Raw genomic sequence first — 12,162 nt, 5'->3', positions numbered from 1 at the left:
CAAACAAAAACCCTTACACAGTTCATCAGCTTCTTTATTACATAGCAATGGAAGTTTTCTGTATTGTTCTCAACTCTTTTAAGTATTCCTAACATTGTGTTTTTTCATTGGTCATTGATGATTGCGATCACTATTTGAAACCAAATCTACTACCAATCTGGATCTTAGCCTTCTGATTTAGAGAAATCACTATGTTTAACTTTTCTCCCTGTTTATTGTCTTCCATCTATCACCGATGATTTTTGCCTATTATGCTGTCTGATCAGTATTGTGATGCCCTTCAGCAGTTCTTTATAATCAGTTTCTGTTTTCAACTACTGCGAATAATTTTGTATCATTAAGAAAATGTCACTTTGGTAGTCATCATTCCGTATGATTGATTTATGTATTATGTATTGACCTGTAGCTTTTTTTTTTTTTTTTTTTTTTTTTTTGAGACTTTATTGGTCATTTCTCTTTATGGTGATGACAGGAAACAATACATGATTTATTTCTTTAAATAATTACAAATCCACAAGAGGACCCTTTCTCAAGTCTTACGACAGATCATTGCCACTGCAGTCTTCCCTGGGGAACCTTGCTGAATGCCTTTTGGAAATACGACTTTCCTATGCAGGTTTCATCTGTGTTGGTCAGCAAGCATGCGAACCCTTCAGAAGACCTTTCCGATAGCCCCATAAGTTGTATTTTGCAACAGAAAGTTAACATGTTAATTCTTTTCCATGTATTCTATTTTGCTGTAATATATTTGTTCAGCTATAGTTTCTATCAGTTTCTGTAGTGATGGGTATAGGACTGTAATCGGTAATTATCTGGGCAATTTTTATCACCTTCTTGTTTAAGTAGTTGGTTACAGGTACCGAAATATAAAATCACTGACTGTCTTTAGAAATGTTAAGTGAATGACACATGACCCTGCTGATTTGTTCTAAAATCCCCTTCTGTTGGTATCCTCTTCAGTATGGTATCTTTCCTCTGACTTGACTGTAGAAAGAGAGCTTTGATTTGGTCTTCCCTGATCTCTTTCTTACTGAACATCAATGCAAATAATTTATTCTGTGTTTTCTGCTGTGGTTTGGATTTCTTGGGTACTCTCTTCGCTTTAGGAAAATTTTACTGTTGTACGAGGATAGTAGTGTTAGATGGACCTTTGTTCAGACATAGCTCAGTAGTCTGTCCTGCTAGTCGTCTTTACTCTGTCATTTAACTGTTGTGGCTTTGGGGCCTTTTTAGACTGGTTATATACTTAGTATGTGAGGTTTAAGTGGCCTCCATGCTTTCAAGCAGCTTTCTGTCATGCTGCTCCATTTCTTTTCCTTTTAACTGAGCTCCTTGCATTTATGTTGTTCTCCTTTCTGAAGTTAAATATTACAGTAGCAAATTATTTTTTCATTCTCCTGTGAATTATAATGTGCTATTCTGGAGTGTTATCTCAATAATTACATCTCGAACTATGTTGCATGGCTCAAAATTAGATCAAGAGTTGTTTTTCCTTGTGTTAGTCATCTAGCTAGTTGCAGTCAGCGGTGTCATAAGAAATTGTCTCCATCCTTGCTTGTCTGTCCTCTTCCCCCAGTCTAAACAATAGTAGTTGCAGTCCTCAGTTATTAGTGTTTAGCCTTTGCAATCTCTTTTGTTCCCCTGTACCTCACCCTTGCTATCATCATCAAGTTGAAGTGATTGATGCTGTAGTACTAATACACTATTTCTCCTTGGATATGGAATTTAAATGTAGTACAGTACCTGTTGAGGTAAATAATTTAGTGAAAACCCAGGTTTCTTAACAGAAAGTGGTGTTGCTCCCCTCAGGCAAATCAATTACTTGTGTGCCTGGATTGTTTGTACTGTAGTATAACACTATCCCCTGAATTTTATTAATTCATGTAGTTTTGAAGACGTCTTAGTTAAGTATTCTCTTAAAACCAGTCTTTCAAGTTTTGCTTTTTTATTTTTTGGCTTTTAGACTAAAAGCTGGAAGCACTTGCAGGTGTTGGTCTTAGTCTGGATGGCTATTTCAAGAGTGCTGTTTAGTTGGAACTGTAGTTTTGGCTGGACTTCACTAATTCCTCTTCATTTTTATAACTGCTCCAAGTGTGCATAACCGTGACTGTGCTCTTCCATTTCTGCCACCTTCCTTGCTGGTATTAGCAATGGCCCTTAATAAAGGCTTTTAAACTCAGTTTAGCTTTGGTAAAGGTGGAGTTGAGAAATCTTTGTGTAGACCTCTCTTCCTTCCCACCCCCCAATTTCTCCAGTTACTCATAACTGAGCAGGTGGATGAAAAAAAAAAGTTTTAAATTTAAGATTGGCCTGTGAAGTCTTCCACAGGCCTGGCTGCCTTAAAGGCTGTGGTGTTTGCTGTCCTGCTAGAGAAATGCTTGTATTTTGCCATTTATTTCTTCCAGTAATTAAGCCCTGAATGTAGCTATGGGATCATGATTTATTTCATCATTAAGACTTTTATATGTGTGTGATGTAACCTAATTTAAAAGGAGGACAAAAAGCCTGATTTAGGAAGGGCTGTTGTATGTTGGTGGTGGTTGCGTTTCCATCTGACTGTAGGCTTGGTGCCTGTATGCTACTGCAAAGCATTGAACTCTTTCTGCAGCAGCATTGGACACTCTTACATTCTTTGGAGACTGTCTCACTATTGTTTTGTTGCTTTTGATTATTCCCTTTATTTTTCAAAGTCTCAACAAATCATCTAGCAGGCAGTCTGCTCAGTCTTACGGGATTCTAGCAATCGTGTTTCTCTCATTAAACATCTTTCACTTAGTACTTGTGCAGTGTGAGTTTTTTCCTGTTTTCCTGCTCCAGACTTCTTATTTTCATTCTGTAGATTATTTCTCCTTTGGTGGTAGTTCACTTTGGAAATACTGACTATAACATTGTGTAGTTTTGTGTTTTTCCTCAAGACCAGCATTTTTAGAAAACTAGCTCCCTCATTTTGCAAGTTGTTACAAAAACAATTTTGTAAGTTTCTGGAATTTTGTTGCTGAGTCTTACAGAGGTAGGAGATACTTATGAGGAAGAATATGCTGGTTTTTACTTACAACTTTGTTCAGTAACAGTCAAGCACATTATAAATTTTTCTTATTTTTATGTCGTACTGAATAATTCAGGTCGCTAAAACAGAATTCTCTTGGAGAGCCTGTGTGGGAGGGGGGAAAGTATGTTTAGGCGAAGAGGTGTATTTTGTGCTGTGTTACAATACACTCATGTGATGTAGTAAAGATAAGACCCAAGTCTGTCTTTCTACTAAGGATCTGTAAAAATAGGAATAGCAAAGGTTTGAGATAGGACTGAGGCATAGTCTTGGCATATTCTCATTTCCTCTTTGCTCCTGTCTGTTCAGGTATATTTAAAACTTTATGAAAAGCTTTATATGCTTTTGTGCTTGTTGTGAAAGAAAATACATGAAATGAAACTGGGAAACTTTAAGAATCAATAAAGTGAATGAATTCTTTTCAGTAAAAGCTGAGATACAGAGAAATTCAGCTTTGAATTACTCAGCCCTACAGGGAAAAATACGATATGTAAAAGAGAATATTGGATTAAAATAATCTTCAGTGTAACCAGCTGATTTCCAGGGAGGTGCATTGATTATACAACTTCTTGGTACGAAAACTGTTTTCATTTCAATTGAATGCTACCAGTGTTACCTTTATTACTGTTCAAATGCTGTTACATAATGGCATTTGGCTGTAAGGCTAACATACGAAGGAATTAAAAGGTGGTTGCTTCTCTGGTTCACAGCTTTTCTGTTTGGATCCATCTTGCTGGCCCCGCCCCCCCCCCCCCCCCCCCCGGCTTAGTTATTTGACAAGAGGGCTTGAATAATGTTGTAAATGCTTTGAAGAATATTTGAGATTTATTCCTCTGGACTTCTTTACTGTTTGGGGATTCTAATGGCTGTCTTCAAACAGTAGATACACAAGTTGATACCCTCCTTTGGAGGCGGGGCGGGGGGGAAGAAAAAACACTGCCAAGTCTGGGAAATGTAATGACTGTTGTAAAACCTGTAGAATAAATATAGGCTTGAACTTTGAACATTTTCAGTCTCTTGTAAATGGTCATATGCATTAATACAAGCTATGGATGTCTGGTCAGAGTGAGAATCTTGAATCTCATTGTGTTAAGTATCACTTGAGTGCAGTATATACAAGTTGAAAATAATTATTAATGTAAGGCTTATGTTGCATTGTAAGCCTGATTTATAAAGTACATTCTGCAATTTTCCTTTTGCTGTGTTTTGATTTAAACATTGTATAATCTGCTACAAGCATAAGAGAGGCTGACATGATACATGGAAAAGAAACATAACTGCTAAGACTTCTTTTTTGGCAATAGCTCAATTTGAACCATTTATTTCCTTAATATTTATTACACATATACTTAATTTTAAATCTAGTGTTTGATTACTTAATTGCAGCCATGTCTGTTTCTTACTAGACAATGTTGTTTTTTTTTCCATCTATCTATATAGTATCAAATAAAGGATTCTGGAAATGTGAGATGACAAAGTGGAAAATCTAGAATGAACAATAGTGTTGCTGATCTACTTTTGGTAATAATTGTATAGACAGACATTCTCTCTAATGTAGTACGATGACAGTGCTAGAAATCAGGTCTGAATTTAGAAGGAAATAAATTTAATAAAGGTGGTAGGTACAAAGAAGTTAGAGATGAAGAAACTGTTTCAGAAATTTAATTTGTTTTAACTCTGTTTCAGAACACGCTGTTTTTGTGGAGGGCAGCAAGGTGATACAAGAAGAGCAGATTCCCCAGACGGAGTGGGGGAAAAGTCTTGGAGTAACTTATTAAGGTAGACAGATTGCAGTGGATTTCTGGATGGGTAAGTGTTGATGACCAGGATTTTTCTGCTTCTCCTACTCACCTTTTCATAGATTGTTTTTAAAGAAATACACAGAAAGCTGCTTCTAGCTTTGCACAGAGGTTCAGTGGTATCACACATTAGCATATACTCCAAGATGTCCCCAAATTATCATGTAATTATGTCTGTATTTTTCTTAGTAGGTGTATCAATATCAGCTTAATTTACTAACTTTTAGTACAAAGATTTTTCTCTGTATTGATTGTTTTGTATGCATGATTGTATATTTGCTTGGAATTACAGGTGCGGAAAAAATTTAACCTGATTGCCTTTTGACACTTCAAAATTCACGCTAGAATTGACAATTGTAAATGGCAGACTCCCAAAACTGTAAAATTACTAACGGCAAAGAAACCCATGAACAAAGTAAAAATTGGGAGGGAGACTGTAGAAGCATCTCATGCTGAGAGTGAGAAAGCAGATAAAGTGGTTGAAAGCTGCAGTGCAACATGAGGTAGTAAATCAGAGCCTCAGATGAGCTGCCTCTTGTAGTGACTTAGAAACAAGAGGTTGCTCTGCATCCTCCATTACTCAGTAATGATCTCTTCTCATTGCATGCAGCAGTTCCAAAGCTCTCTCTCTTACTTCTGTGTGTCAGTTATACTGTGGCAGTATAAGGAGCTTCTAACTATGTGGAATTGGGGGAAAATCAGTTGAATTTCAAGGTTATTAATATGCAAAATGATTTTTAAATTTGTTGTATAAGTCATTTTTGTTGTATAAAATTGTATAAATCTATTGAAGTTGAGATTTTGTAACACTTCTGATAGGAATCAAATTTAATAAGACTTCAGATTTTTCAGTCTGCTTGTTTAACCCTTGATCTTGCTTTGCAGTTGAAAAAAAGCAGTGTTGCAGGACCATTTTATATTCAAGGGTTGGGAGAGGGATTGCGAAATCAAGCTCACATAATAAATACCAACAAATTCCATTTCCACTGTGTGTGTTTGTGTGTGTGTATATATTTTGCTAAACAATGATGTGTAACTAAGTGAAAGTGTTGGTTATGGCGATGTCTTTTGCTAGTATAATGTTAGAAAGGAGATAAATGTAAAGACAGTTGAAGAACATAGAGAAACTTTGTATTTCCTTTGGATGATCTCAGGAAGAGGAAACAAGTAAAAGCTGAAACTATTTTAATTCTGTAGTTATTTTAAAAACTGTTATTGGAAAGTTAAATCTCACTCTGAAGTTGGTCTCCCTCCCCCCATCTCCTCACCCCCCTTATGTGTTTTTCTTTGAACAGCAGATCTGGAATGGACACAAGTTCTCTGGGAGGATTAGAACTGTCTGAACATACTCCTAGTCTGCTAGGGAATACCACCATGGCAGCGGGCCTTGCAAATGTAGGAAATACATTTGGAGGTCCACCCAGTTCTTTAGTTTCTAGACCTAATAAATTCCAGAACTCGCCTATAGATGATGATGATGATGTAGTTTTTATTGAACCTATACAACCACCACAAACTTCTACATCACTGATACCAGATCAAAGGAACTCTGCTTTTACGTCATCAAAAAATGAAGAGCTTCAGGGGAATGATTCCAAAATGCTTCCTCCTCCAAAAGACTTAAATTCTCAAAAGGGGAGTATAAGTGAAACTATTATTATTGATGATGAAGAAGATATTGAAACAAATCAAGGACAAGAGAAGAATGCTTCCAGTTTTAATGAACGAAGACTTCCAGAGTGTAAAAATAGAACCAACGATATGGAATTCTCAGCTTCCAGTTTTTCAAGGAGTAAGGTAAATTCAGGAATTGGTAATAGTGGTATAACCACAGAACCAGACTCTGAAATTCAGATTGCTAATGTTACCACATTAGAAACAGGTGCTATGAGCTCTGTGAGTGATGGTCATTTAGAAAATGCTGAAGGGCGTGACATGAACTTAATGATTACACATGTAACATCACTGCAGAATTCCAACTTGGGAGATGTATCTAACGGACTGCAGTCAAGTAATTTTGGTGTTAATATACAAACATACACCCCATCTTTAACTTCACAGACCAAGACTGGTGTAGGACCTTTCAATCCTGGTAGAATGAGTGTGGCTGGAGATGTATTTCAAAACGGAGAATCTGTGACTCATCACAATCCTGGTAAGTTATAATATTAAACGCTTCCTTAAAAGCTGGAAAGAAATCATTGAATATTTGAATAAAATATTTTTGGAAGTTACACTGTATAGTATTTTTAGCTTAATTTTTAGAGAAGAGCTTGGTTTCCTTCATCCCCATCACAACAATATGTGACTCTCTGGAATAAAATATGCTCAGTCAATGACAGTGTGTTGGGTAGATAAACTGTTCCAGTTCAGCAGTTAGTAATGCCTTCAGGGGCTTTGAGACATAAATATATGTATCTAAAAAGCAAAGCTTACTTTATGACTTTGGTGTGCCCCTTTAACGCACACAAAGGTTAGAGCATCTATGTAGGTTTGGTACCTTTTTGTTTACCTTACTGTTAGTAAAACTATTTTGCAGTTCTGTGACTAGTATAATGCATCAACATTATTTAAATAAGTATAATTTTGCTGATTTTTATTCTCATGTCATCTGAATATTATTTGACATGCAAAAAAATGAATTTGAAAGTCTGATCTTAGTCATACAAGTAGTTAGCTAGCATAATACACTGCATAATAGTAAGTTCTCAGTATTTACAACGCTTAACAAAATGGGGTCCAAGTTATTTGTGTACTCATGTGTTCCTGCAGTAGGTTATATACACTTGGATTGGTATTTAGAGTCACCTGTTATAACATGTATTGTATTATACAATATTAATTGGGTTTAGGAGTTGGCTGTTTTATTTCTGTATCTGTGTGAAAATAGCAGTAAAATATGTCTCCCTGTTTAGCAAGTAAACAGGTCTCACTCATGGCAAAATGGGGCAGCTGTGAATGGTCTTCTGGAATTGTGTTCTACAGAATTTAAGCTTTCACAGACACAGTTTAAAATCTTCCAGTGTAAAGGTGAAGTTCTAACACATAACTGATATTCTGCTGCCCTGTTAGGCTAGAAATCGGGAAAATGAATTAGGATTTTGGTAGAGGTTTAACTTCAGATTGAGTAGGATCATTTTAAAATGAAAATCTAAAACAGCTAAAAATCCAAGTGCAGTAGACCCTTGTTAATACACAATTTCTTGCTAACATGCAGCTTAAAATGAATGGGTTTTATACTTGTTTTTCAACAAATACTTAAATAAGAGTTCTTCAGTTTGGTAATGTATTACAAAATGTACTTTTGAAAATTTTTTTATTCATGTGTTTCATATTGTACTATAAAAATGGCGGTATAAAACTAAGCTTTCTTCTAAAAGAAGTCAGTTGTTAATGTTGCTTTTTAAAATTGTGTTAAACTTGAAACTAATTTCAAAACTTGATTTGTGAAGTTGAAAGCTTAGAAATTTTTGTCTAGTTGTCTTCATTGGATAATTTAGAAATTAAGTTCCTATTTAATCTTCTAAAAAGAACATTCCCACTGTTGATAGTTAATCCCTCAGACATGTAGTATGATTATTGTGTCATCACAGATAGTCACAAATAGTAGTAGATGTATAGGAACTTACAGTATTTAAACATTAACATTAAAACATTGCCTCTGTCTTAAGAAAACCAGCTTGGGCTTTCCCATGAAATACTGTACTTTTATTTTTGGTGTGATTAACAGGGACGCACTTGCATTTGTGAAGTCTGATGTGCAGGAACCATAGCAGTATTGAAATAGATTGAGTTTGGAGACCCTGGGGTAGTGGCTGGGTGTCCTTTTAAGGACTGGATGAAAGGGACTCACTCGAAGGGAGGAAGAACTAAGTTTACGGGTGAATATGAGATGTATGTATATAGGATCTTTTTTATGCCTGTGGTCTTTGTATGTGAAAAAGAAGTAAAGAGTAGTAGGCTCCAAAGGAAATGGGAAGGGCTACCACAGGTAAGAGGGAAGGAGAAAGAAGGAATGAGAAAAATGACCAAGAGCATGAGAAGAAGAAACAAGAGGAGGAAAAGGAGAAGACAGCTATAGTGGAAATGGTTCTTACACAAGAAAAAAAATGAAACACGGTAGGTGTGGATCTTTTACAGGTTTTTGTACTTACAAAGATGTAAGAGAGCTTTTCAAGGTACACGTTTCGTTTTGTTATTTTTTTTTTCCCCAGAAGCTGCCTCCTTTTCTTCTAGAGAGAGACTCTATGTGCTTGTCAGTAGAAGTTAACACTGCCTGTTAGAAACTTCTCTAATATCATCAGGAGGAATTTGTTCTTAAGTATGTTTAAAATAGTCTGCGTAACTCTCATCCGATTGCTAAGGATAGACCCATGTTTTCTGAGTCAGTGGTGGTCTATCTGTTCAGATTTCCATATTTCTAAAATATTTCCAACAGAGGTGAAGAATCCTGCCTAGTTAATTTAAGCCTGTTGATGGTAAATATGCTTTTCTTTGTATCATGAAAAGACCACAGATTGAAAACCACTGCCTGTAGTTCAGAATGGGATGCAAGAAGTCAATAGCAAACTTTAAATGTATTCAGGTATCACAACTTTCTTTAGGAATTCCTGCTTGTTAGCATTTTGTTGTATGTGAAATCTTTGGATAAAAGCTTAAATATAATCAATTATAAAAGCAGTTTTGCAAATTTTGGGACTAGTCCATTACCTAAGGACATTCTTGCTTACATCTTGGAGAAGTATTCGTGTTTGCTTCTTAATATAAATAAAAAGACTTAAAGCCTTGAAGATAAAAACCTGGAGTATAGTTTCCTGATACATACAGGTTTTTTTTCTAGTGGAAAAGATTGCATATTCTTAGGGGAATAGTAGATCAAAATGGCTGATGGTGAGGCTTGTCAGAAGTCCATTATATGTGGTCACAAACCCACTGTAGGTGGTTTGGAAGATTTCTTTTGGGTTAGTGTTAGCCTGTTTCCCTGGGCTAAGTACATCCGCTATATTGGAGGTGTTTGGTGCCTACTAGAGAACCTCGTGTTCCACATGTTAATTCAGAACCTAATGTCCCTAACAGGTTTTGGAGTACATTTCAGGTGCTTTTGGGCTGGAACTTTAGTTTCTCTGAAAGGAATCTAGTTTTTGTGTATCAAAACTGTCCAAGAACAGAACCAACACATAGTCAATAGGACAACTAAAGGATACAGCTCAAAAATGCACTGATCTGAACCACATAACTGTATCTGACTAAGCTGTAGCTGACTTTAAGAGCTGCATACTTCCACAGCAGTTGATAAACCTTTCTTCCCTGTCTCAAGTTGCGCTGATGCAGTTTCTCGTGCTTTAAGATTTTAAAATGGCATCATTACATTGAGCTATTTTGCAAGATGCCTCCACAAATGAATGTGTTGGGGCAGTTGAGGGGAAGGAATAACTTTATAGCAGTTTAGAGCAGGAATGAGTGAGAAAGGACAGGAACATTGTAAATGCCGTTAGAGGACGAAGAGATCGAACGTAAAACTGTACCATAAACTTGACCATTAAAGGAGAGAATTGCAGATAGGATTCTGAAGGATGAAGACATTAGAACAGCGGAGTATGCAAACTGATTATGAATCAACTAAGGAAATGTAATATACTTTCTCAGTTCAAGGACATGAAAAGCATTTTATGGGTTCTTCATAGAAAATGTTAAGTGGAGGAGGTAACATGGTTAAAAAGTGAAATGTGACAAAAAACATGGTATAAAAATGAAGTCTGAAGGTGAAAGATGGAAAAAGTGAAAGCAATAAAGAAAAAGCAAGAAGACGCATCTTTAGATGTTCTTGTGGTGTGTTTGTGGAAGGAAAAATGCAATAAAATGTCAATTGAGGGGGGTTGTCTGGAGCCTTAAGATTTTAGGCACATAGAGATTATCTCAGTGAGGTACTAGGAAGTCATGGTAGAAGTTTCAAACCCAAATAACCCTAGCAGACTGATGTTTTGGTGAGTGGCAGTTGAGTGCTGCTAGAATTACAGGCATATATTGTGTAATCTTACTGGACATGCCCTTTGTTCAGGATAGAGCAGCAATACAGTGCATTCCCGCTTCAAACCTGTCATAGAAGAGGAGAATCTCAAAATATTTTGATGCATCAAAGTGCTGCCGGGAGATACCTACGTCTGTCTGAGGCAGTTGACACAATAGTGTAGAAAAGTTTGAAGAGGGCACTCAGGTCAAATTTAACTTCAAGCACTGTGGTGACATGCCTTAGTTTTTCTGTGTGGAGACTCAGGTGTTAAAGTAAACTTGCCTAAAGGCTTAAAGAAGAATTTGTTTTGTTCTGCTTTCTTTCAGTCTTTTCCTCATGTCTTTGTCCTAGCTCTTCTCTATACACTCATGCTCTATGATGGGTCAGTTTCCAACTTGTCTTGCACACCTGAGAAATAGGACATCCTTGATTGTCATCAGGACATCTGAGCTACAGAGTCATACTGGGAAATGATCTTCCACTTGTACAGGAATATCCACTGTTTGTTGGTGTATCAAGGGTTCTTGGGACGTTATGTTCCTAAACTGAATTTTAAAACTGTGCAGCAGAATGTTCTCAATAAAAGCCTTTAGGGGGAAGAGAAGACTTCAAAAAATAGAAGGGAGCCTTTCCTCATATGATTTAATGAATGGTTACAGACCAGATAACATCCATTAGGAACAGGTTATGGACAGTTGCTGAAATCTATAGGTAACCATCTGAATTACAGACCTTAAAATCCTTTTATGTGGTTGTTAATACCCCTTGTAATAACACTCCGGGAACATACTAAGTTACTGCAGTAAGTCATTCAAGGCTTTAGTATTTTTTTATTTAGTTATGATAAATTTTGTGTTCACTGTAACTTAAAAGTGGTAGCACAAGTACTTAGAAAATAGAGTAATATTTATGTAGATGAGGATGTAGTGAAATGCCAAGCTACTAGCGAAATACTCTTTTTAGGTGCTTGGAATGATAGTCTGAAAAGATAAATCCACATGCTGTGACAGTGTTTGGGATAGCTGACACACCACTGAAAATACATATAAATGGTTTGTTGTAATGTAAGAAAGCTCCTGTTCGTTGCTTTTCTTTTTCTTTTTCTCATACTTAAATATTCTTGGCATCTTTCAAAAGCTCAAAGTTTCTACATTCTGATGGTCACTTAAAATGAAAGCTTAAATTCTGGAGAAAAGCCTAGAAATTAAATTTCAATGGAGGATACTTTTGCCAGAATTAGTGCCAGAATTGCACATTCTGGATCAAACCAAGAAGCTGAGCATGTAGTTCAACAACAGCATGTGACA

The 12,162-nt window shown here is 36.3% G+C and overlaps 1 protein-coding gene across 6 annotated transcripts in view; it reads left to right on the top strand.

The window, feature by feature from the left end:
* The window catches only part of ZMYM2 (zinc finger MYM-type containing 2), a 90,378-nt gene that overhangs the window by 15,760 nt on the left and 62,456 nt on the right, over positions 1-12,162 (top strand). For 4 of the 6 annotated variants that reach the window (XM_026112110.2, XM_026112104.2, XM_064505034.1 and 1 more), the window contains exons 3-4: positions 4,733-4,855; positions 6,141-7,000. In XM_026112110.2, coding sequence (XP_025967895.1) covers positions 6,151-7,000 — 850 coding nt within the window. In that variant the 5' untranslated portion in view covers positions 4,733-4,855; positions 6,141-6,150. The remainder of the gene's footprint in view (positions 1-4,732; positions 4,856-6,140; positions 7,001-12,162) is intronic. The other 2 variants (XM_026112109.2, XM_026112106.2) reach the window with 2 other exon arrangements.

This window comes from Dromaius novaehollandiae, chromosome 1 (assembly GCF_036370855.1).
Source record: "Dromaius novaehollandiae isolate bDroNov1 chromosome 1, bDroNov1.hap1, whole genome shotgun sequence".
In the NCBI taxonomy this organism is placed as follows: Eukaryota; Metazoa; Chordata; class Aves; order Casuariiformes; family Dromaiidae; genus Dromaius; species Dromaius novaehollandiae.
Note: the sequence above shows the minus strand (reverse complement) of the source record. Positions and strands in the feature narration are given on the sequence as shown.